Here is a 25,161-nt window from a genome sequence, read left to right as displayed (position 1 = left end):
TTGGATCCTCCACAACTGGAAACATCTTCTCTACTTCTACCCCATCAAACCCCTTCATAATTTTAAAGACCTCTATCAGGTCACCCCTCAGTCTTCTCTTTTCTAGAGAAAAGAGTCACAGCCTATTCAGTCTTTCCTGATAGTTATAACCCCTTAAGTTCTGGTATCATCCTTGCAAATCATTTTTCTATCTTCTCCAGAGCCTCTATATCCTTCTTGTAATATGGAGACAGAACTGTGCACAGTACTCCCAGTGTGGTCTAATCAACGTTCTATACAAGTTTAACAATGGAGTTGTCGACTAATCACAGCGATCAATCTCTATCAGTTAGTCTACAACAGACCCAGACATGAGGCAAGGAAAACCCCCAGTGGTGGAGAGCATCCGGCACCATAGGTTTAAAGTCACCAGTTCCTCCCAAACATGCTATGCTTATCACATGGCAGGTCTCAAATTACTCATATACTACATTCCAAAGTATTATCTTCTGAAAATAATCTATCCAACTTGCGTTTAAATGAATCAATACGATTTGCTTCCACCATCTCCCTGAGGAGCCTGTTCCACAGATTGACCACTCGCTCACTGAAATAATGTTTCCGCAGACCAATTCTCAATTTACCTCCCCTTCAAGCCCAGGCCGTGTCCTCTGGTTCTACTATTCTGGACAAGGTGAAATAGCTCGTCATGGTCTACATTATCTAGTTCCTTTAGAATCTTAAACACAGCAATCGCATCACCGTGCCAGCTAATCTTGCCAGCGGGATGAATGGACTGAGGAGAGTACTGCTGAGGCAGGTGGGAAGAGATAGAACATTCAAGTAAGAGATAGAATAATGATCAATTTGGAGTGAGATTTGGGGACGCCCAGTTACGTAGATTTTCCATTACCTTTCGGGGTAGGCGGGTGCTGACCTTTATGATAGATAGGGCTTTACTGTAACTATTGATGAAGCACAGTCAAAGCAGTGAGATTAAACTGGTTACTTCCCCCCACCCCCCAGCCCCCCCTTCAGATACTGTTTACCTGGAGGTTGCGTATCGTCATCTTGTTGTAGATAAGCTCTTCATCCCTGCGGTCCTCCTGGGGGACAGTGATGTTGGCCAAGACTCCCTCAAAGTCCAGAACCTGCTGCATTTGTGCCCGGGTGAAAGTCTCCTCACCGTCCAGTAGCACCCCCAGCTCCACCATGTAATTCAAATAGGCTGTCAGGATCTGGAGAGAAGGCAGGGCACATGGTTTACATTAAGGTCACTTAACCAGCGGAATTACAGGATAAATCACAAACAAGGCTCCTGGATTGCAGGGTTTTAAATATAGAATTTTCCTGGATGGCATCTCCATGGTGATCACAACTTTTCCGCAACAATCTATAATATGCTGAAGGCTGTGCTTACAGCGAGAACTTCCTGCAAGCGTCACATTTACTTCCTGTAACACTTTCCCCGTCACGGTTTGCTGATTTTGGCACCAGAATTTGACCGGTTTGATCATTGTGTCAGCTGTGGCTCAGTGGGTAGCACACTCGCCCGAGTCAGAAAGTTGTGGGTTCAAGTCATACTCCAGGGACTTGAGCACATAAAGCTAGGCTGACACTCCCAGTGCAGTGCTGAGGGAGTGCTGCACTGTCGGAGGTGCCGTCTTTCAGGTGAGACATTAAACCGAGGCCCCTTCTGCTCTCTCGGGTGGACGTAAAAGATCCCATGGCACTATTCGAAGAAGAGCAGGGGAGTTATCCCCGGTGTCCTGGCCAAGTTATCCCTCAATCAACATCACTAAAACAGATTAGCTGGTCATTATCACATTGCTGTTTGCAGGAGCTTGCTGTGCGCAAATTGGCTGCCACGTTTCTCACATTCCAACAGTGACTACACGCCAAAAAAGAACTTCATTGGCTGTAAAGCGCTTTGAGGCGTCCGGTGGTCGTAAAATCCGGGAAGGCGCCGAACAACTCGAGACTCTTCGCCGGGAGCAACCAGAAGCCAAGCACAGGTAGCGGAAGGAGCGCACGTCAACCCAAGCACCCCACCCACCCACCCGCCCCTTCAACCACCGTCTGCCCCACCTGTGACAGAGACTGTAGGTCCCGTGTTGGACTCATCAGTCACCTGAGAACTCATTTTTAGCGTGGAAGCAAGTCATCCTCGGTTCCGAGGGACTGCCTAAGAAGATGATGATATAAATGCAAGTCTTTCTTTCTTTCTTGCAAATCAGTGGCCCTGATAAAATTATGCTCATTACAGGCAGTTACATTGCTGGGTCTTTCTGCCCCCTTCACTACAGATACATCAGCTTCTGTAATTTATATCAATTTCATAGTTGGACGCCATCTCCTGACCTGGGCTGGACTGGCCAGATGGGAAACCAGGAGACTCCCCAAGAGCCCCAGTCAACGGTTCCGTAGTCGTGTGTTATTGGTGACCCCCACCCGCATTTTCCACGTGAATCCCAAAGAAGCCCTATCGGAGGAGCCAGTCCATCCCTGCTCCTGATGGTCTCAAACATGCCTTCACTGGCCCTGATAGCTAGGTAAGATTATGATAGTGAGCCCAGCATTAACAGACAGTGAACCTTTCTGTAAATTCATTTAGCTGCTGCATTTATCCTGTGCCTCCACAAGAACTTTCTTCCATCTTCAAAAAACATCAGAGCACCATAACACTAGAACTCATGTTAAACTTTAATTAACAAAGACATTTATTTGACAAATTAGTGAACAAAGGCAATAGATAACTGTAATAATATATATAATTATAGTAGATAATATACTAACAAAATCCTTGAAAGAAAACTATAAATATTTGCAATCTTTCTGCTAAGTTATTATTTTGTGGCTAACATTTATATATGCAGTTATTCATGTCTTTTTATAGCTTCCAATTGTTGGTGCTAACTGGCATGATCCATCATTCTGAACATTTGAAACCAACTCAACAATTTGAACAATTCAACCTACTTAAATACTCTGCAAAAAGCTGCCAGGGTTTGTTGGATTTAACTAGCTGTCAGCTCAGTTGAAGAGGAGCCGTCAGCCATACACATAACTGGACCAAATACATAGCATGTTTCTGTTTGAAATAAGTGGCCTGGTTCCTCCCTCAAGCAAATTTACCCGGAGATATCCAAACAAAACCATGCAACATTTGCAGCAAGTTAGGCTGGGGACACGATTCTGACTGCAGCCGGTCTTTAAACATTCTGCGACTGGATGAAAGGGGCAGCCACCAAGCCAAAATGAGACAAAATGGTTTGTCACACATGGCCTAGCATCCCTGCTGTTACATACTACACTTTCTCTACCTCATCCATGAGCAATGCCACAGGATATCTGCTAGTATTTACAAAAATGTACTAAATCACAACATTGGTCTTGGGAAACCGAACTAAAGGGGACTTGCACTCAAATCTTATCCATGTCAACCAGACCTGTCTCCCCTGATCGAGTGAATTCTGGCAGTATCGATTGGGGTTGTCCCAGTCCGGAGTTCGGACCCCGAATCCTACACGGGTTGAAAGGCCCCTGCTGAAGCTCATTATATAATGCTGAGGAATCCCAGGAACTCCAGTTAGCAATAACAGTCAGCAATGCCCTCCAAAAATTGCCCAGTTCAGATTTAGATTAAATGAAGGTTTTAGCTTTGAAATGCAAAGAGATCACCATTAGTTACTAAGAGAGGTCATGTCCTATTAATCTAAATACTGTAGAATGGACACAAACAGGGCAGCGCAGCATTCTAACAGTTCGAATCACTTGTAGGAAAGCGTGAGCCAGTGTTATTGTGAAAATCAGCAGTGCTTTATCTGGTTTAAGTCACTGACCAGCTGAAGTCACTGTTGGAAAGAAACGCTCTGATGAAAATGATGTTCTGGATTATATCTGGCTGTCCAGTACCGATAGTCCAGACTGTACACTCATCATTCTCCATCCTTCATCGACAAAGCTAAGAGTCTGGATTCTAAAAATGGGATGTTTTCCAATGACGTACCTACCAAAATGTTCTGGCTTTGCAGATCCAAACCTGGTGCTTACACAACACAGCGCGCGTCATCTATCAGTGCTGTTTTCCTTCTAACTGTACTGCACTGTCAGCCTTTCTGTAACAACTGCACTTGATCCCAGTTAGGGGAGAGAGGCGAGTCAAGAGAGATGATGGGGGTGCCTCACTTCAGGCATCAATCCACACAAATTACTATACGGGAGGCAAAACCAGTGCTTTTTCGCCCTCTGATTTTCTCATCTCCTCTCCCGAGGGCACTGACACACTGGGGAGGGGGGTTCCACAAATGCTGGCTGCCCATCCACGGTCCTCTCAGCCCCCTGTCTTGGTCTAAACTCCACCAGTTGGACCCACGCATGCCCTAGTGGAGGCCAGGTTCCTCCATTCACTTGGCGCACCGACCTCCACCGATATGCCGGGTCCTCTTCCAGCCTGGCGGGCGAGAACCACCGCCCCTTGCCCACTATTTGCCCTCTAAAGGGCGGGCAGATGTTCTGCTCCTTACAAGGGGTACAGGAAACTCCAGAAAGACCTGACACAACTGTATCTCTGCCATTTTTCCAAGGGTTCTGCCAGTCTCCCAGCAGAGTTACAGTGGGAAGCCAGCATAATCACCAAGGAATTTTGGGACAACATTGTATTTAGACTAGACAGACTAGATGCAGGAAGGATGTTCCTGATGGTCGGGGAGTCCAGAACCAGCGGTCACAGTCTTAGGAACAGGGGTAAGCCATTTAGGACAGGGATGAGGAGGAATTTCTTCACCCAGAGAGTGGTGAACCTGTGGAATTCTCTACCACAGAAGGCAGTTGAGGCCAATTCATTAAATATATTCAAGACGGAGTTAGATATATTTCTTAAGGCTAAAGGGATATGGGGAGAAGGCAGGGACAGGGTACTGAGTTTGGATGATCAGCCATGATCTCATTGAATGGCGGAGCAGGCTCGAGGGGCCGAATGGCCTACTCCTGCTCCTATCTTCTATGTTTCTATATAGCGCCTTCCACTTAGTCAAACATCCCAAGGTGCTTCACGGGGCGACAAAATTTGACATCGAGCCACATAGGGAAATATTAGGGCAGGTGACCAAAAGCTTGGTCAAAGAGCATTTTAAGGAGCATTTTAAAGGAGGAGGGAGGGAGAGAGAGGTTTAGGGAGAGAATTCCAGAGCTCAGGGCCCAGGCAGTTGCAGGCACGGCCACCAATAGTGGGGTGATTAAAATCGGGGATGCGCAAGAGGCCAGAATTGCAGGTTGTAGGGCTGGAGGAGGTTACAGGGATGGGAAGGGGCAAGGCAATGGATGGCTTTTAAATCAAGGATGAGAATTTTAAAATTGAGGCGTTGCTGGACCGAGAGCCAACGTAGATCAGAGCAGACGGGGTGACAGGTGAACGGGACTTTGTGCGAGTTAGGACACGGGCAGCAGAGCTTTGGATGAGCTGAAGTTTACGGAGGGTGCAAAGTGGGAGGTCAGTCAGGAGAGGATTGGAACGGTTCAGTCCAGAGGTAACAAAGGCATGGATGAGGGATTATTGGGAAATAATAGATAGCATGACTCTGATGCAAGTGTGCTGTAACTTAGCTTGGCTCAGTGGGTAGCACTCTCCTCTCTGAGTCAGGAAGTTGTCGGTTCAAGCCCCACTTCAGAGACTCGAGCACATAAACCAGGCTGATTACCCCAGTGCAGTGCTGAGGGAGTGCTGCACTGTCGGAGGCGCCGTCCTTTGGACAAGACCTTAAACCGAGGCTCTGTCTGCCCTCTCAGGTGAATGCAAAAGACCCCATGGCGCTATTTCAAAGCAGAGCAGGGGAGTTCTCCCCGGTGCCCAACACCTAAAACAGATTATCTGGTCATTATCACATTGCTGTTTGTGGGAGCTTGCTGTGTGCAAATTGGCTGCCGCGTCTCCTACATTACAACAGTGACCACACTTCAAAAATACTTCATTGGCTGTAAAACCATTTGGGACACCTGGTGGTCATGGAAGGTTCTATGGCACTATTCTGTCTGATGGTCAACATCCCTCCCTCAGCCAACACCATGGAAACAGATTATTTAGTCACTGATTTATTTGCGTTTTTGGCACCTTCTCTACATTGGCTGATGCATTTGTCGGCATAAAAATAGTGACTACACTTCAAAGGAAATCCATTGGCTGTGAAGCACTTTGGGATTCCCTGAGGTTGTGCTAAGGTGCTGTATAAATACAAGGTGTTTTTTCTTTCTTAATACCTTTTGTTTAATACCCTTCAGCCATTCTTATCCGTTTCTAAGAATTAAACTTTATATTGTGGCGGAGCCACTAAGGGACTCCGATCAATTGTATATAATTCCCTTTAATAATATGTTGGCTACAGCCTGAGTCTGTATCTTTGTTTTCACTGTTTACATGTACAGAGCGCGATCACTTTAATAGCACATAAACGCGATGACGTCACGCCGTTCATCACGTGATCCCCTACCGGCGGGAAAAACGTGATGACGTGAGCCACGGGATCGCCCAAGCAGTCCTCGTGGAGCCTCCGAACTGACTAGACCTATATTCGATGTTCTCCTGTAGTTATCTGTTAAACTCTGTTAGTTTTCATTAAACCTCGTTTATTTGATCGCCTGAGTGGACCTCAGTCTTTTGGATAGGAACTAGACATTCCTACATTGGTGACCCTGACTTTTGCGAACGGTTTTCGCAGAAGTTACTGAACATGGAATCGAACGCCGTTGCTTTGAAGCTACCACAGTTCTGGGAGCAACAGCCAGCCGCGTGGTTCATCCAGGCTGAAGCCCAGTTCGCAATCAGGAACATAGTTGCGGATCAGACCCGTTACTATCACGTGGTCTCCGCCCTCGACAGCGCCACAGCCTCGCAGAACGTCAGCCTGCTTGGTAATCCACCAGAAGATCGCAAGTATGAAACGATAAAGGCGCGGTTGTTACAGGTCTTCGGGCTCACGAAGTCGGAGCGCGCCCGCCGGCTGCTCAATATGCCGGGACTCGGGGACGCCAAGCCGTCCGAGCTCATGAGCCAAATGCTCACGCTCCTGGGCTCCGAACCGGAATGCTTCCTCTTCAGGGAGCTATTCCTCAGCCAGCTACCGGAGCAAGTTCAGGCTGCCCTAGCCAGGTCGGAAGTCACCGACTGCGCAGAGCTGGCTGCCGATGCGGACAAGATCTTCGCGGTGACACAGCAGTACTGCGCTGCCACGAGGCGCCCATCCCCCACAGACGCTGCTCCAGCCCCTCAACCTGCGGGGTTGTGCTTCTACCACGCCCGTTTTAGCACGAAAGCAAGATGCTGCCGCCCTCCCTGCAGCTTTTCGCTCAAAAAAAACCCGCTGCCAGGTGCCACCATCGCCCTTACCACCGACACGTCAGACTACGCCATTGGCGCAGTGCAGGAACAGTGGGTGCATGGGACGTGGCAACCGCTGGCGTTTTTCAGCCGTCAACTACGGCGAAATGAACGGAAGTACAGCACGTTCGACTGGGAGTTGCTGGCCCTTTTTCTGGCCATCCGCCATTTCCGGTTGTTGCTAGAGGGACGTCAGTTCACGGCTTTTGTGGACCATAAGCCACTAACGTTCGCTATGGCCAAGACCGCAGAACTGTGGTCAGCTCGGCAACAATGTCAGTTGACGTTTATCTCAGAATTCACCACTGACATTCAGCATGTGTCCGGTAAAGACAACCTGGTGGCGGATTGCCTCTCCCGCGCGACCGTTCATGCAGTCCAGCTCGGCATCGAACATGCCCTCATGGCTGCGGATCAAGCCTCGGATCCGGAAGTCCAATCTTACAGAACCAACCCCTCTAGCCTCCAAGCGGCTGACGTCAAATTCCATGCCGCGGGCACTACGCTACTCTGCGACATCTCCATAGGAGATCCTCGCCCTATCGCGCCGGTCGCCTGGCGCCGAAAAGTTTTTGACGCCATACACGGGTTGTCGCACCCTGGCATGAAGGCCTCGCAACGGCTGATGTCATCCAAATTCGTGTGGCAGGGCATGCACATGGATGTTCACGACTGGGCCAACACCTGCGCGGTCTGCCAAAAGGCCAAAGGTGCAGCGTCACGTCAAGGCTCCATTGGCCATTTACGCTGTTCCGGAACGTAGGTTTGATCATGTGCATGTGGACCTGGTGGGGCCACTTCCGCCTTCGCACGGGTTTACTCATCTTCTTGCAATGGTGGACCGCACCACTCGATGGCCGGAGGCGGTGCCTTTGTCATCCACCACTTCTGCAGACGTCGCCAGGACATTCATCTCCTCTTGGGTCGCCCGTTTCGGGGGTACCGGCGGACATCTCGTCTGATCGTGGGCCACAGTTTTCTTCGGAGCTCTGGAACGCTGTGGCTCAGGGGCTAGGCTACATCGCACCACTGCCTACCATCCACAGGCGAACGGCCTGTGCGAACGATTCCACAGGTCGCTCAAGGCCGCACTGCGAGCCAGCCTTCAAGGCACGGGCTGGGTGGACAGGCTTCCATGGGTCCTTTTGGGTCTTCGTACGGCGCCTAAAGAAGATCTTCAATCGTCCACGGCGAAGCTCGTATATGGCCAGCCGCTACGCGTACCAGGGGATTTCCTTCCGACTCCAACAGAGCCATGGTCCGCATCCCAGCAGCTCGTCAGACACCAGGAGGCAGCCAGAAGTTTCGCTCCAGTGCCTACGTCACATCACGGCTTGGAGAGCTCCCACGTCCCAGCTGAGCTGAAGAACGCCGACTATGTGTTTATCCGCCACGACGCTCATCGGGACCCGCTCAAACCCCCTTACACTGGTCCTTTCCGCTTGATAGAGCCGGGAGACAAATCTTTTTCGGTCGATGTCGGAGGTAAACTGGACCACATTTCGGTTGACCGGTTGAAGCCGGCTCACTTGGACCTTGACCGCCCAGTCGAGATCGCACAACCGCCGAAACGTGGCTGACCACCCACAGTCGCCGTGCCAGATCAAACGCAACCGCCCGCCAGCTTGCCCGCCGTCCATCAGCTTCCACTTCAAGGCTACAGAAGTCGATCTGACAGGCTTGTCAGGCCTCCTCGCCGTTTTACCTTTGCTATTAAAGACAATTCTGGGGGGGGGGCGCATGTGGTGGAGCCACTAAGGGACTCCGATCAATTGTATATAATTCCCTTTAATAATATGTTAGCTACAGCCTGAGTCTGTATCTTTGTTTTCACTGTTTACATGTACAGAGCGCGGTCACTTTAATAGCGCGGGTAAATGCGATGACGTCATGCCGTTCATCACGTGATCCCCCACCGGCGGGAAAAACGCGATGACGTCATGACGTCAGCCACGGGACCGCCCAAGCAGTCCTCGTGGAGCCTCCGAACTGACTAGACCTATATTCGATGTTCTCCTGTAGTTATCCGTTAAACTCTGTTAGTTTTCATTAAACCTCGTTTATTTGATCGCCTGAGTGGACCTCAGTCTTTTGGATAGGAACTAGACATTCCTACAATATCTTTCTTTAAACCAGGGATTGCCCGACACTGACACTGGCTGCCTGAGGGGAAAGCTGATGCCAGAGGCAGTGCAAGGACGGTAACCTAACTCGACATTCCCAGACACAGTAGGTTGGCCCCTCTGCCCACATGTCCGACTATCGCCTCCTCCTGTTCTGAAGCACGTACACCCCACTGTTAAACAGCCACCTCGATTTCAGCAGGGAGGTGAAATGCTGCCTTCCAGCTGAAAAGAAATGACAATTTAAAGATAGGGAACACCATTTCTTTTTGAACAATTATTTCGCACACTTAATCACAAAGCCAGTGAGTTTTCCCATTACTGAATTGACTTCAGCACACAGAGTGTGACTCCACATCAATCCCAAAGTCAAGCGACACCAACTGCATGGAGCAGTAATAACGGGCTACATTACAGCAGTGTGGAGCAGTGCAGAGAGGCTAGCTCCCCCACTGGAGAGAAACACAGTGAGGATGCTGGAAGTAGCAGGTCAATCAGCACTTGAAACAGACCGGACTGGTTACCGTGTGGTTACAGAGTCTGATCAAGGTCACGTCCCAATATCTGCCTGTCTTACACTCTTTTCAGAAGCTGCTGCGTGTTCCAGCATTGACTGCTTTACTTTCCTGGGCCAGGAATTCTAAGGCGCTCTTCCAAAGGTTAGATTAAAAGTCCTTAAATCTGTGATGGGTGGACTGTGTTTTTGAATACACTTATGTTAGAACTGTGCCTCGTAAACAGAACAACCAGCTAGACATCAAACCATCACCAGGTCTTCTCAATGTTTGGATGTCCCCTAGATCCCGTTCACCTCCAATGTGTCGACATTCAGCCCAACTTTTCGCTTAGTCAATTACTATGTAAAGCTACACTAAATCAGTAAACACACCCGAATAAGTAGACTGCAAAGGGCACAGCTAAAGTCAGTGGGGACACTTGGCAAAGAGTCAGACACAAGCCGTACACGACCAGGGGCGAGTACAATACTCAAACACTTAGGGCTGGATTTTGCCGGCTCGCAGAGGGTGGGTTTGGAGGCGGGTTAAAGGTCAAAATCGGTTTGATTGACGGCGGGTTGCGATCCCGCCGTCAACCCGCCTCCAAACAATTTTCCCAAGTGTTGGGTCCCCGATTTGCGAATGGGCCCGACACCTAGCGGCGGGAAGAGGATTAAAGGCAATTACCTGCCTATTAACAGGTAGTTGCGAGTAGTTGTCAGCCTATTTTTGGATTTTGCTGCTTCTGGCTCAGGTTTTCCGACGTCCGGACACCATGCCAGGTAAGTGTGGCATGTTGTGAGTCTGCTGTAATGATTCTGGATTGATGACAGCTGCAGGAGTGGTGTGAAGGATCCAATGTTGCACTGGTGAGTCTCAGAGGGAAAAAATGTTGGGAACTGCATTTTTAATACATTTACACTTTTCTTTAGGTTACAAGTTTTGAAATCCATGTCCAGTGCCACCTCATTGGGAGAACCTCTCTCACCAGTGACAGATCGCTTCTGTCACCTCACCTGTAGCTGCCATCTATTCCAGCCTATGGAGGGAGTCATTGGAGAGCCTGGGTGCAAAAGGTCACCTTTGTGCAGTGACTGTCAGTGTTTTCAGCACCTCAATGCTGTCAAACACTGAGAAATCAACCGTCAAAAAAAAAAGTGTGCGTGGTCCCTTTAAGGAAACTGGCAGGTGATGCGTCATCAAATGACATCATCAGACCCGCTTCCTGTTAATTGGCCAGCAAGCCCGCAGGGCGGGCTTAACAAGGTCAATCAAGGCAAAATCAAGTCTGTGTGCCGGATGCAGTTGGGGGCAGGACGGGAAGCCGGAAACCACCTGACCCGCACCCAACCCGCCTCCATTAATAAAATCGCAGCCTTAGTCTACTCTCACCTACACCACTACTGTGGGGCTGAAGTACCCTTGGCTCCGACTTCCTCACTCTAGTTGCTACGACGTCCTTTACAAGGGAAGATTTCCTCGGTTTACTATATCGCAGTCACATTCAAACACTATTTTGACTAAAACAGGCTTGAATCCGGCACAGAGAAATATACCCTCCCCGCAATGCACAGACGGTCAGTGGGCAAACGCATTAGGTCACATGGTGCTGTATCACACTGTCCAGGCAGAGGTCAGAGGTTGAATGCCCCGCCAATGCCAAGTCAGTTAATCTCTGGTGGATTGGGATGTTCCAGTTGGCTTCAGCATTCCCGGGCTATGGAAGGGGGAGGAGGAGGGGGGAAAGCCAGCCAAGGCTCCCGCTCATAATCACTGTCTGCTGACCCCTTGCCGGAAAGTGCTTTTGTGGGAAAGATTGACGAGTGCAGAATCAGACTCCACCCTGGCAGTCTAACAGCCCGCCGACACTCACTATCTCACCGATGTGCTGGGGTGAGGTATGAGAGCGCTGTCACAAGTGCCTTAGCGAAGGAGGTCACCCCTTCCCAGGGGGTGGGGAAACGAGAAACAATAAAATTAAAGCGGACGGCCCCTTTTACAAGCTAGCGGGGACAGCCTGAAGTCTTGGGGCTCCGTCTGCACTCATAGTTCGAGCCCCCGGTACAGACCCGAGGCGCCGGGTTCGCCTACGACAGGTTTCAGAAGGTCACCGTGCTGGGCTCCACCTACCTTATCATTGGCAGTTTTGTTGAGGTAATACTCTCTCGATGGCAAGCCTAGTCCCGACTGGTCCACCTGCAGAGGAAGAAGCGGTGAGTGGGGGGCGGGATTGGAGAACACGAAGTGGAATGAGTTGAGAGTTTCTGGGAACATTCATATTTTAATCCTCTCCACATCAAAACTACACCCTTCCCTTCCCAGAATGCAGCATGCTTTAGAGAACGTGCCTACAGACAATGACCATCCAGGCAAATTGATAGATGACTAAAAAGTTCAAGGAGGATTAAGGGATGTGGAGCACAGGTGGGAAAATGTAGTTGAGATGCAGATCAGCCATGATCTAATTGAATGGTGGAGCAGGCTGAATGGCCCACTCCTGTTCCTAAGTTGCTATGAGGAAGAATCTAGCAGGGGACCCAGGTACAACTCCTGGTTGTGGGGGCTTGGTGAAATTCACCCAATCTCCGGCCGGCAAAATGACTGGATGAGATCAGCAACGGAGGGGGCTAGGATTGCTGCTTAGGTTATCCCAATCTCCCAATCGGAATCATAGAATCACAAAATGGTTACAGCGCAGGAGGCCATTCGGCCCGTCGAGCCCGTGCCGGCTCTCTGCCAGAGCACTTCAGCTAGTCCCACTCCCCCGCCCTTTCCCCGTAGCCCTGCAATTTTATTTCCTTCAGGTACTTATCCAATTCCCTTTTGAAAGCCACGATTGAATCTGCCTCCACCACCCTTTCAGGCAGCGCATTCCAGATCCTAACCACGCGCTGAGTAAAAAAGTTTCCCCTCATGTCGCCTTTGGTTCTTCTGCCAATCACCTTAAATCTGTGTCCTCTGGGTCTCGACCCGTCCGCCAATGGGAACAGTTTTTCTCTATCTACCCTGTTCAGACCATTCATGATTTTGAACACTTCTATCAAATCTCCTCTCAACCTTCTGTGCTTCAAGGAGAACAACCCCAGCTTCTCTAGTCTATCCACGAAGTCCCTCATCCCTGGAACCATTCTTGTAAATCTTTTCTGCACCCTCTCTAAGGCCTTCACACCCTTCCTAAAATGCGGTGCCCAGAATTGGACACAATACTCCAGTTGAGGCCGAACCAGTGTTTTATAAAGGTTCATCATAACTTCCTTGCTTTTGTACTCCAGACCTCTATTCACGAAGCCCAGGATCCCGTATGCTTTTTTAACCGCTTTCTCAACCTCCCCTGCCACCTTCAATGATTTGTGCACATATACCCCCAGGTCTCTCTGTTCATGCACCCCCTTTCGAATTGTACCCTTTAGTTTATATTGTCTCTCCTCGTTCTTCCTACCAAAATGCATCACTTTGCACTTTTCTATATTAAATTTCATCTGCCACGTGTCCGCCCATTCCACCAGCCTGTCTATGTCTTTGTGAAGTCCCTTACTCTCCTCCTCACTGTTCACTATACTTCCAAGTTTTGTGTCATCTGCAGATTTTGAAATTGTGCCCTGTACACCCACGTCCAAGTCATTAATATATATCAAGGAAAGCAGTGGTCCTAGAACCGACCCCTGGGGAACACCACTGTGTACCTTCCGCCAGTCCAAAAAACAACCGTTCACCACTACTCTCTGTTTCCTGTCACTTAGCCAATTTTGTATCCATGCTGCCACTGTCCCTTTCATTCCATGGGTTTCAACTATTATGTGGCACTTTATCAAACGTCTTTTGGAAGTCCATGTACACCACATTAACCCCATTGCCCTCAGCAACCCTCTCCGTTACCTCATCAAGAAAATCCAAAATGATCGCTCGGTTGCTTAGTCTCTCCAAACACAGCAGCATAAACGGTTACTCCCAGTCTCCCTTTAAACTCTTACACCAGGCTCCCTCATGGTTACTATTATCATCCATTGTTTTTCTTCAGATTCTAACTCTTTAAAACTTGTTTTGCACTCATTTCATCTCTGCGCACAAAATGGCACCCCTCAAATCCGTGCTTTCCTACCTCCCTATTTTGCGCTCTGTCTGTCTTGCTCTGCTCTTTCCCTGCCCCCTTCCGTCTCTTCTTAGCCCCCAAACCCTAGCTCAATCCCCAAATGCCTTCACTGAACTCCTTTCTTTCTGTCTTCCCTCAACGACCGCCACCAAAAACAGGTTAATCTGGGCATCATCACATTGCTGTTTGTGGGAGCTTGCTGTGCGCAAATTGGCTGCCGCGTTTCCTACATTACAACAGTGACTACACTCCAAAGCACTTAATTGACTGTGAAGCACGTTGGGCGACCTGAGGTCATGAAAGGTGGTGTATAAATGCAAGTCTTTTTTTTAACATTGATATCTACCAGCGAACAGAGTCCTTCCTGTTCTAACACCGACACGTCAACCCATAGAGTCCCTCCTGCACCGTAATTGGTTGATGCCAGTGAAAGAGCGATGGTCATGCACAGGTTGCCAGCATTTTGTTTTGTCGCAGTCACCAGGACCTCCGGTCCCCTTGATGGCTCTGGCCGCTGAAGCCGAAAATTGGGAGCAGATAATTAAAAGGCAGGCGGCCTGTTAATAAGGAGGCATTTGTGTGCTCATTTCCTGCACCTTCCTTTCGCCTTCACAACGGAAGAAACAGAACCTTGGCCGGGAATTTCCTTGGGCCTGGGAGCAGCTCTCAGGAAATTCCTGGCCCTTATACTTCGGTAGATTTTTTGACTTTGTACGATGGTGTAACATGGGCGAGTCAGCACATCTCTCCCCACTATCATTTCCACTGAAGTCAGTGTAAATAAAAATTGAGTGGGTGAGCGGGCTAGGATTTCTAACCAGCAATAACAGCCAAACTCTGGTGGCAATGGCTTGCATTTGGCAAACTCTCCTCGGTGCATCGCGACCCGATTAACCACCAGGGTTCTGCTGCGCTGCCGCGACCCACTTCACTTGGCACTTTACCCAGTTTGTTGGTGACACTCTCTCCCCCTCCTGCCCTCAGTTTCAGCTCAGGTCTTCCCAGGTTTATGCTACAGGCCAAAGCTTTCGCCTCTGTCCAGCTGTGCGGCCAGCTACGTACCTGTATGATGTTACTGTTGGAGTTTTTGGAGTCTGTGCTGATGTAGATGGTGAAGAATGGGGAGGTTCGGTAATGAGCCGTGACAGACTGAAGCACTTCCTGAAAGTTGTCCTTATCCCATGGTTTTGTGATGTTCCAGCCTCCCAACTGCGGGAAGAATTTGAAGAGATTGTTAAGTGACTGATTGCGAGGTCACAACTTCATTTATGTGCAATTGGAACTCTATGGATTATAGAATCATACGGCACAGGAGGAGGCCATTTGGCCCATCATGCCTGTGCCGGCTCTTTGAAAGAGCTCTCCAGTTATTCCCACTCCCCTGCTCTTTCCCCATAGCCCTGCAAATTTTTCCTTTTCTCAAGTATTTATCGAATTCCCTTTTGAAAGTTACTACTGAATCTGCTTCCACCGCCGTCAGGCAGCGAGTTCCAGATCACAACAACTCGCTGAATAAGTTATGATGATCTGGAATCCCCACCTGGTTTTTGACAATTATCTTGAATCTGTGTCCTCTGGTTACTGACCCTCCTGCCAGTGGAAACAGATTCTCCCCGTCTACCCTATCAAAACCCCTTTGATTGTCCATCTTCTTATGCAGTTATCACCCCTCAAGTGCGCCAACCCAGTGGCCAATCTTCATGTTTGATTCTAGGCAGCGAGTGTTAGGAGGCTATTCAGCTTTGGCGGCATCACATCAAATCAAATCTGAATCCTGCCGTCACCGGACATCCCAATATTAGCACTTTCCAGCAGGGATTTCCAGATCGCCGTCAGGAATGGGAACCCGGACTTCCTTATCCCAGGGGACACCAAGGCCAACTGCAGTGCCCCCAAGTTGCTGTGGCCAAGTCCTACAGGCCAGGAATTGAACATGGGACTACCCTTGCCTGTACGTCTCATTAGGACACTGCAGTTGCCCACTCGCCCATCGATTAAGCCCAAGTCAAACCTCAAGTGCTTTGGGCTGCTTTTCCACCTCAAAGGCACCATCTAATTGCAAGTCGCTGTTTTGTAATCAGTCAATGTAATAAGGTAGCCTTGACCGTCCAATGTGACTCACACTGCCTGCAACTGCATTACTTCCTGACCTACATTAGCTCCTGGTCCACCAATGCCTCAATTTTAAAATCCCTCCATGGCCTCGTTCCCTCCCGATCTCTGTAACCTCCTCCAGCCCCACAACCCTCCGAGATCTCTGCGCTCCTCCAATTCTGGGGGGAAAAATACAATGAATCACTTGGACTGGACATGGATTTCAACAGTAGTAGTAGCTGATAGTTTCATACAGTGCACCCGCTACAGTGCGCTGGTGTTAACTGAGGCGGTTCAGATCAGTTCGGCCAGGATGGCTAGGGTGTGTGGCACTGTAAGAATCCAACAAATAGAAGAGGTCACGGAATCAGCAGGTGGAGGCCCTGTTCCCTCCTGCTCTTTGTTGGACCTGACTTTCAATTTGCTGTTTTTCCCCTTTTGAAATAGGCCAACTGTATTCAGAGTCTGATGACATCCTCCCCAGAGCCTTTACAAAGAAGGGGGAGTGCTTTCACAGAGAGCGGACTTGTAAAGGACAGACACAGAGTACATCAAACACTGGGCATTGAAACATGGCCATTTCTCAATGAAGCTCCACTATAATCAGGACATTGCTTCCGTTACACTCTCCAACAGTTTCATCATAGCTTAGAAATGTGTGAAACAGAACCCGAGAATGAATTGAAGTGCATCTGCCAGAGTCCTTTATATATTTGTAGAAAAATATAATCTCAGTTCCCTCTTTTTTTTTTTTAAAAACCCCCAAATATTTTGTTTCGGAGGAACAAGGTATTGACAGGTGTCACGGTAGCAAAATACTGCAGATGCTGGAAATCCGAAATAACAACAGAAAATGCTGGAAAAACTCAGCAGGCCAGGCAACATCCGTGGAGAGAAAATAGAGTCGACGTTTCGGGTCGAAACCCTTTGTCAAAACATTGTATTGACAGGTGTCAGCTTGGCTCAGCTGGTAGCACTCTCGGCTCCGAGTTAGGCGGTCGTGGACTTTAACCCACAATCATCACTTCAGTGCAGCACCCAGGGACTGCTGTTGTTTCAGAGGTGCCGTCTTTTGACTGAGACATTAAACCGAGGCCCTGTCTGCCTGTTTAGCAAAAGATCCCATGGCACAAGAGCAGGGAGTTCTTCTTCCTGGTCAAGATCTATCCCCCGACCAACACCACCAAATAAACCGGCCATCTGGTCATTCGTTCATTTGCTGTTTGTGGGATCTTGCTGTGCACAAATTGGCTGCCTCGTTTACCTACATAACGGACTTCAAAAGTAGCTCATTGGTTGTAAAGTGCTTTGGGATGCTTGGAGAGGTGATAAGGTGCTATTGTAAATGTTCTTAATTTCCCACAGAGCTGATTAGACAGCACTCGAGTGGGATATCATTCATATTCTGCAGTGGCTAGGCCGGTCCTTTTATACCATTCCTTCTGTGTTTTCACAGGGAATGTGGGCAGAGCGCACTTTAATCTTTAGATAGTTGACAAGTCCAAAAAAATGACAGATTAGTTTTTTAAAAAATATTTTCACCTCATGCAGTGTGGCAGTGAAACAAAAGTCAATAAAGCCACTCCAGGAATAACTTTATTGCGCAATTTTGAAATGGAGCCAGTTGGTAAGGGGGACCCCGAGCTTCTGGTCGCCTGTCACTTTAATTCACCACTCCGCTCCACTCTGACCTCTCTGTCCTCGGCCTATTACATTGTTCCAACGAAGCTCAGCGTAAACTCGAGGAACAGCACCTCATCTTTCGATTCGGCACTTTACAGCCTTCTGGGTTCAATATCGAGTTCAACTATTTCAGACCATAACCACCCCCCCCCCGCCCCATTTTTTCAGGCGGCAGCTGTTGATGATTCTGCCATCCCCATTTGCAACATTAAACCACTCCTGCCTTGCATTCTAGCACAAACTGTCCCTTAAATTCCTTCCTCCCCTCCGCCCCCTCCTTCCCTGTCTCCGCACCTGCTTAATATCTGTTACATTTCCAACTTCTTCCAGTTCTGACGAAGGGTCTTTGACCTGAAACGTTGACTCTATTTCTCTCTCCACGGATGTTGCCTGGCCTGCTGAGTGTTTCCAGCGTTTTCTGTTGTTATTTTAGATTTCCAACATCCGCAGTATTTTGCTATTGTATAACTTTATTGCTGTTATATTCACCCTAAACTTCAAAAATCAGGAAATTTTTCTTTAAGACACTTTGGGCTGGATTTTTATCCAATTTGTGGGTTAGCGGGGGATGGGACTTCCACCCGCAGGTGACCCCGCCCCGCCCCCACCGTTAACTGACTCAAGTCTCCTGGACCGGCCCTCAGTATTTACGGTGGGGGGGGTGGGGGAGCGGGATGGCAGGGGTTAAACCATGGCTCACTGATTTACTGTTGCACGGAGGGAGGGTGATTCAGTGACGCTGGTTAAAGGGGCAGGCACTGCTTCTGGTGAGGAGCAGAACAGCTCATGAGTTTGTTACCTCTAGACCGGACTATTCCAACGCACTCCTGGCTGGCCTCCGTAAAGTGAGGTCATTCAAAACTCGGCTGCCTGTGTCCTAACTCGCACTAGGGGGTAGATTTTCATGGAGCCGTCAGGCGGGGTTTCAGGCGTGTGGGGGGGGGGAAAATCCCGAATTCGGGGGTCCCGACACCATCCCACCCAAAACCCGCCTCCACGTAAGTTTCACAGGAGGCGGGTACCCGCCCCGCTCTGGGACCCGCCGACCTGAGGCAGAAAGGGATTAGTGCCAATTAACTGCCTGTTAACAGGCAGTTTTTAGCCTAATCCCTATTTTGAGGGGTGTCGTGTGGGATTCCCGACGGCTCCAAACCACGTCAGGTTAGAGCAGGCAGGCCGTCGGGTTGAAGGACTTGGAGGGGTCGCGATGTCGGTGTTCAGGTGAGTGATGGGTGCATAAGTGCAAAGGTAAGTGTGTTTGGTGTGTCTAAAGTGTGTAAAGAAGTTTAAATTACCTGTACTTACCTTAACAGCCTTTCTTCCTCCAGGTTTCGGGAGTCCATCACTCAGCCGGCACTGAAAGCAAAATGGCTGCGATCTGTCAAAAGTGACAGCCTTCAGCTTTCATTGCCGGTGAGACTTCTAACTGAGTCTGTGTAGAAGGACTCAGGTTAGAAGTCAGACTGTCAGTGTTTGACAGCTTCAAACAGCTGTGAAACACTGATATTTCATCTGTCAAGAACTCTTGACAGATGACATTTCAGTCTGTGACGTCACCTGTTGCCGGGTGGCCCTTAATTGGCCCGCTGAGCCCGCTGGGCGGGCTCAACAAGGTCAATCAAGGGAAAATCGCGCAGATTGGCCAGGCATCGATGTAGGCGGGACAAAAACCCAAAAGTTGAAGTCCCGCCTCCTTCCCAACAGCTTCAGGAAAATCTACCCCCAAGTGTGCAAATTAGGGCTTGCTGACCGACATTGGCTCCCGGTTAAGCAGCGCCTCCATTTCAAAATTCTCATCCTTGTTTTCAAATCCCTCCATGGCCTCGCCCCTCCCTATCCCTGTAATCTGCTCCAGCCCCACATCCCCTCGCCACCTCCCCCGAGATATCTGCACTCCTCTAATTCTGCCCTCTTGTGCATCCCTGATTATAATCGCTCAACCATTGTTGGCCGTGCCTTCAGTTGCCTAGGCCCTAAGCTCTGGAATTCCCTGCCTAAACCTCTCTACCTCACTTTCCTCCTTTAAGACGCTCCTTAAAACCTACCTCTTTGACCAAGCTTTTGGTAATCTGCCCTAATTTCTCCTTATGTGGCTCGGTGTCAAATTTTTGTCTTATAACGCTCCCGTGAAGCGCCTTGGGACATTTTATTATGTTAAAGGCACTATATAAATACAAGTTGTTGTTGTTGAGTGCAGCAATGAGTGAGAAAGGAGCAGCATTTATGGGAGGTTCAGCTGAGAAGTTCCCAGGTTTTCTGATTTTTGAGTGGATGTCCTAGTAGAAATAAGGATAGAAACATAGAAGATAGGAGCAGGAGTAGGCCATTCGGCCCCTCGAGCCTGCTCCGCCATTCAATGCGATCATGGCTGATCATCCAAATTCAGTACCCTGTCCCTGCTTTCTCCCCATATCCCTTGATCCCTGCCCACTGACCGCGCATGCGCCGCCCGCCCACCCACAGCGGCCGTCCATCAGCCGCGCCATACGCGGGGGACCTCAGCTCCGGACCTCAGGCGCTAGGCAGGGGGAGGGGCCGGAGAGAGGGACAGAGGGGAGTGGGGGAGCGGGGGTGGGGGTGGGCGAGGGGAGGGAGGGAGGGAGACAGGGGAGGGGAGGGAGAGGAGGGGAGGGAGGGATAGGACAGGGAGAGGACATGACAGGGAGAGGGGACACACACAGGGGCAGGGAGACCAAGCGCCCCAAAATTGCCCTCGTGCCCCAAAATTGCCCTTGCAACGCGGGGCTCCCCAGCTAGTATTTAATAAATTGGCCTCTACTGCCTTCTGTGGTAGAGAATTCCACAGGTTCACCACTCTCTGGGTGAAGTAATTCCTCCTCATCGCTATCCTAAATGGCTTACCCCTTATCCTTAGACTGTGACCCCTGGTTCTGGACTCCCCGACCATCGGGAACATCCTTCCTGCATCTAGTCTGTCTAGTCCTGTCAGAATTTTATAAGTTTCAATGAGATCCCCTCTCATTCTTCTAAACTCCAGCGAGTATAAGCCCAATCGACCCAATCTCTCCTCATACGTCATTCCTGCCATCCCAGATATCAGCCTGGTGAATCTTCACTGAACTCCCTCCATGGCAAGAACATCCTTCCTCAGATAAGGTGACCAAAACTGCACACAATACTCAAGATGTGGTCTCACCAAGGCCCTGTACAACTGCAGCAAGACATCCTTGTTCCTGTACTCAAACCCTCTCGCTACGAAGGCCAACATACCATTTGCCTTCTTAACTGCCTGCTGCACCTGCATGCTTATCTTCAGCGACTGCTGCACAAGGACACCCAGGTCTTGTTGCACTTCCCCTTTTCTCAATCTATTGTCATTCAGATAATAATCTGCCTTCCTGTTTTTGACACCAAAGTGGATAACCTCACATTTATCCACGTTATATTGCATCTGCCATGCTTCTGCCCAATCACCCAACCTGTCCAAATCATCCTGGAGTTTCTCGGCATCCTCCTCACAGCACACACGCCCACCCAGCTTTGTGTCATCTGCAAACTTGGAGATATTACATCTAGTTCCCTTGTCTAGATCATTAATATATATTGTGAATAGCTGGGGTCCAAGGACCGATCCCTGCGGTACCCCACTAGTCAGTGCCTGCCACTCGGAAAAAGACCCGTTTATTCCAACTCTTTGCTTTCTGGATCAGGCCTCTTGAGGACTGTGGGCATCAGTCCTGTAAGAGGCTGGTCCAGAATTTATGGGGGGATTAGGGGAGGTGGCAGGGGTGGCGATTACAGCCTCCAGTGTCCCACCAACTGCCACACAGCACAGGAAGAGGGTTAATGACTTCTCAGACTGGCCAAGGTGGGTGTAGAGGCTGCTCCCCATGCACTTCCTGTAGGACTGATGGGCACGTGGCCCACATCCTTACCTCTCCTGCCCTCACGGTCTCATTACCCGGGCAACTGGAAAACTAACCAGTCACAGGGAACCTCTGGAAACAATAATGCGCCACGCTAACTCCAAACCACTGAGAGCGCTTGCGGTCTGCCACAGTTGGTGTGGATAGTCTTGAAGGAGAGGTGTTTAAATAGAGTCTAACAATAATATCCATGGAGACACGAGTGATAAGTGGGCTTGCCAATCCCATTTCTTTAACTCTGCACTCCCTTGTAGGAAAAGGCATAACAAACACCAAAGAACTGCTACTGAAGGATCAACAACAATCTAAGAAATGTTAAGTCTGCAGAGGGAGAAGGTTTGCAGCTCGTAGGCAGACCGAAAAGACTGCCGGAGACAGAGCAGGAGGAAGCGAGCTACCAAGATCATAGAATCATAAAATCAAACAGCACAAAAGGAGGCCATTCGGCCCATCGCGCCTGTGCCGGCTCTTTGAAAGAGCGATCCAATTAGTCCCACTCCCCCGCTCTTTGCCCCCAGCCCTGCAAAATTCACCTTTCATGTATATATTTAGTACCCTTTTGAAAGGTACAACTGAATCTGCTTTCACCACCCTTTCAGGCAGTGCTTTCCGGATCATAACAACTCGCTGTGAAAAAATTTCTAATTTCTGGTTACCAACCCCCCTGCCACTGGACATAGTTTCTTCCTATCTACACTATCAAAACCTCTTATAATTTTGAACACCTCTATTAAATCTCCCTTTCCCCTTCTCTGCTCGAAGGAGAACAGTCCCAGCTTCTCTAGTACGATAGCAAAATACTGCGGATGCTGGAAATCCGAAATAACAACAGAAAATGCTGGAAAAACTCAGGACTGACGAAGGGTTTCGACCTGAAACGTTGACTCTATTTCTCTCTCCACGGACGTTGCCTGGCCTGCTGAGTTTTTCCAGCATTTTCTGTTGTTTTTTCCCAGCTTCTCTAGTCTCTCCACGTAAATGAGAGACCTGGTACTATTCCAGTAAATCTCCTCTGCACCTTCTCCAAGGCCTCGATATCCTTTTTGAAGTGTGGCGCCCAGAATTGGACACAACACTCCAGCTGAGACGTAACCAGTGATCTATAAAGGTTTATAAATCCAGTTGGTAAAGGTGGGGCTAGGGGGGAAGCACAGGTAGCTTTATACGGATTGTCAAAATATAGCATTGACCATGCACTCAGTGTTATAAATCTCATCATCATCAAGAAACTACTCATGAAATAATGCTGGACGGCCAGCTGGTGGCGCCGTCCAAGGAGTATAAATACTCGGGCGTGGGCCCCAGCTTGCCAGGGACATTTTGTAAGACAAGGAACTAGTGAAGTACAACTAGACCTCCATGTTCTGAAACAAGTTGATTAAAGCCTTGCTTTATACTCAAACCAAGTGCGTAGTGAGTTTTATTATGTCACTCAGGTGGTGCATTCAGATAGCGACTATTTCGGTCTGTAAGGACACAGACTAGTAGCACCTCTGAGCCTGTGCCCAACACCAGTGGGCTCCTCCAATGCCAACACCCGAGGGGCGTTCATACTTGGGCCCGGCTCCCCTTAATGTCAACGGGTGCTGGTCCTTCAGGAACAGCAGCTTCACCTTGGTGAGAGTGACCTCAGCCCTCAAAGGGCCACCTACCGCTCCTGGGTGGTGGCCATTGATCTGCAGGAGGTGGTGATTGGCATCGCACATTAGCTGGACATTTCGGGAATGAAAGCCTTTTCATGTTAATGCAATTGAGGGGGATTATTATTTAGGGCTTTCAAAGTAACATGTGTTCCGTCAGTTGTTCCTTGCACTTGTGGGAACCCGGCCAATCTATAGCACTGGACTGTTCGTTCCCTTCGTTTCCCAGCTTCCAAGGAGAAGGTAATAAACTGTGAGGCCCAACAACAACTTGGACTTATATCCAGCGGCTTTGCCATAAACTGTCCCAAGGCAGCTCACAGGAGCATAAATCAAACAAAATGTGACACCGAGACAAAGAGAGAGATATTAGGACAGGTGACGAAAAGCTTGGTTAAAGAGGTAGGTGCAGCGATTAAAATGGTGAATGCGCAAGTGGCCAGAATTGGAGCAGCGCAGAGATCCGAGGGTTGTTGGGGGGGGGGGGGGGGTGGTGGTTGGAGGAGGTTACAGAGATAGGGAGAGAGGGACAAGGTCATGGAGAGATTTGAAAATAAGGATGAGAATTTTAAAATTGAGGCGTTGTTGGGCCGAGAGCCAATGTAGGTCAGCGAGCACAGGGGTGATGGATGAACGGGACTTGGAGTAAGTTCGGGTATGGGCCGCAGAGATTTGGATGAACTCAAGTTTAGAGAAGGTGCAAGGAGGTCGGTCGGTCAGGAGAGCATTGGAATAGTTGAGCCTAGAGGTAACAAAGGCTCGGATGGCGGTTTCAGCAGCAGACGAGCTGAGGCAGGGGCAGAGATTGGTGATTTTATGTACGTGGAAATAGGTGGTCTTAGTGATTGAGAGGACATGGGGCTGGAAGCTCAGCTAGTGGTCAAATAGGACGCCAAGGTTGCGAATGGCCGGGATCAGCCTCAGACAGTTGCCAGGGAGAGGGATGGAGTCGGTGGCCAGGGAACGGAGTTTGTGGTGGGGGCCAAAGACAATGGCTTCGGTCTTCCCAATATTTAATTGGAGGTAATTTCTGCTCAGATAGGCAGACTGACAAATCCGAGACAGTGGAGGGGTCGAGAGAAGTGGTGGTGAGGTAGATCTGGGTGTCGTCAGCGTACATGTGGAACATTGTGTTTTCGGATGGTGTCGCCAAGGGGCAGCGCGCAGACGAGAAATAGGAGGGGGGCCAACGACAGATCCTCGGGGTCACCAGAGGTAACGATGCGGGAGCAGGAAGAGAAGCCATTGCAGGTGATTCTCTGCCTATGACTCGATAGATAGGAATGGAACCAGGCGAGGGCAGTGCCACCCAGCTGGGCGATGGTGGAGAGGCGTTGGAGGAGGATGGTGTGGTCAACCGTGTCAAAGGCTGCAGACAGGACGAGAAGGATGAGGAGGGATAGTTTACCATGGTCACAGTCATATTGAATGTCACGTGACTTTGATAGTACTATGGCAGGGGCGGAAACCTGATTTGGAGGGTTCAAACATGGAGTTGTGGGAAAGATGGGTACGGATTTGGGAGGCGGCAACAAATTCAAGGACTTTGCAGGGTTTAAATAGTATCGACTGATAACAACTTCTGCGATGCCTCACTGTAAATGCATCTAATCTGGCCTCTTCTATTCCCTTATCCTACTCTTTATAGCACAGAGAATAGAGGGATTCCCTTTGATAAGGAAGGGGGACTCAAGCTGACTTTCCTCTTCCAAGGTTCAGGAGCATCATCCCAATTCAGATCAGCTAACTCACCAGAGACTGAGGATCAATCCTTAAAAACACACCTGAACGATGCC

At 49.3% G+C, this 25,161-nt stretch overlaps 1 protein-coding gene across 2 annotated transcripts in view; it reads right to left on the bottom strand.

Annotated features, from left to right (window-relative positions):
* LOC147100498 (endothelin-converting enzyme 1-like) overlaps nucleotides 1-25,161 on the bottom strand; it is a 312,062-nt gene that overhangs the window by 85,583 nt on the left and 201,318 nt on the right. For both annotated transcript variants that reach the window (XM_085966797.1, XM_085966796.1), the window contains 3 exons: nucleotides 15,124-15,270; nucleotides 12,102-12,167; nucleotides 1,029-1,217 (listed from right to left, as the gene is read on the bottom strand). In XM_085966797.1, the coding sequence (XP_085822923.1) occupies nucleotides 1,029-1,217; nucleotides 12,102-12,167; nucleotides 15,124-15,270 (402 nt within the window). The remainder of the gene's footprint in view (nucleotides 1-1,028; nucleotides 1,218-12,101; nucleotides 12,168-15,123; nucleotides 15,271-25,161) is intronic.

Source organism: Somniosus microcephalus, chromosome 25 (assembly GCF_052327205.1).
Source record: "Somniosus microcephalus isolate GS21.2 chromosome 25, FLI_Smic_1.0, whole genome shotgun sequence".
NCBI lineage: Eukaryota > Metazoa > Chordata > Chondrichthyes > Squaliformes > Somniosidae > Somniosus > Somniosus microcephalus.
This window is presented reverse-complemented; position numbering and strand designations above follow the sequence as displayed.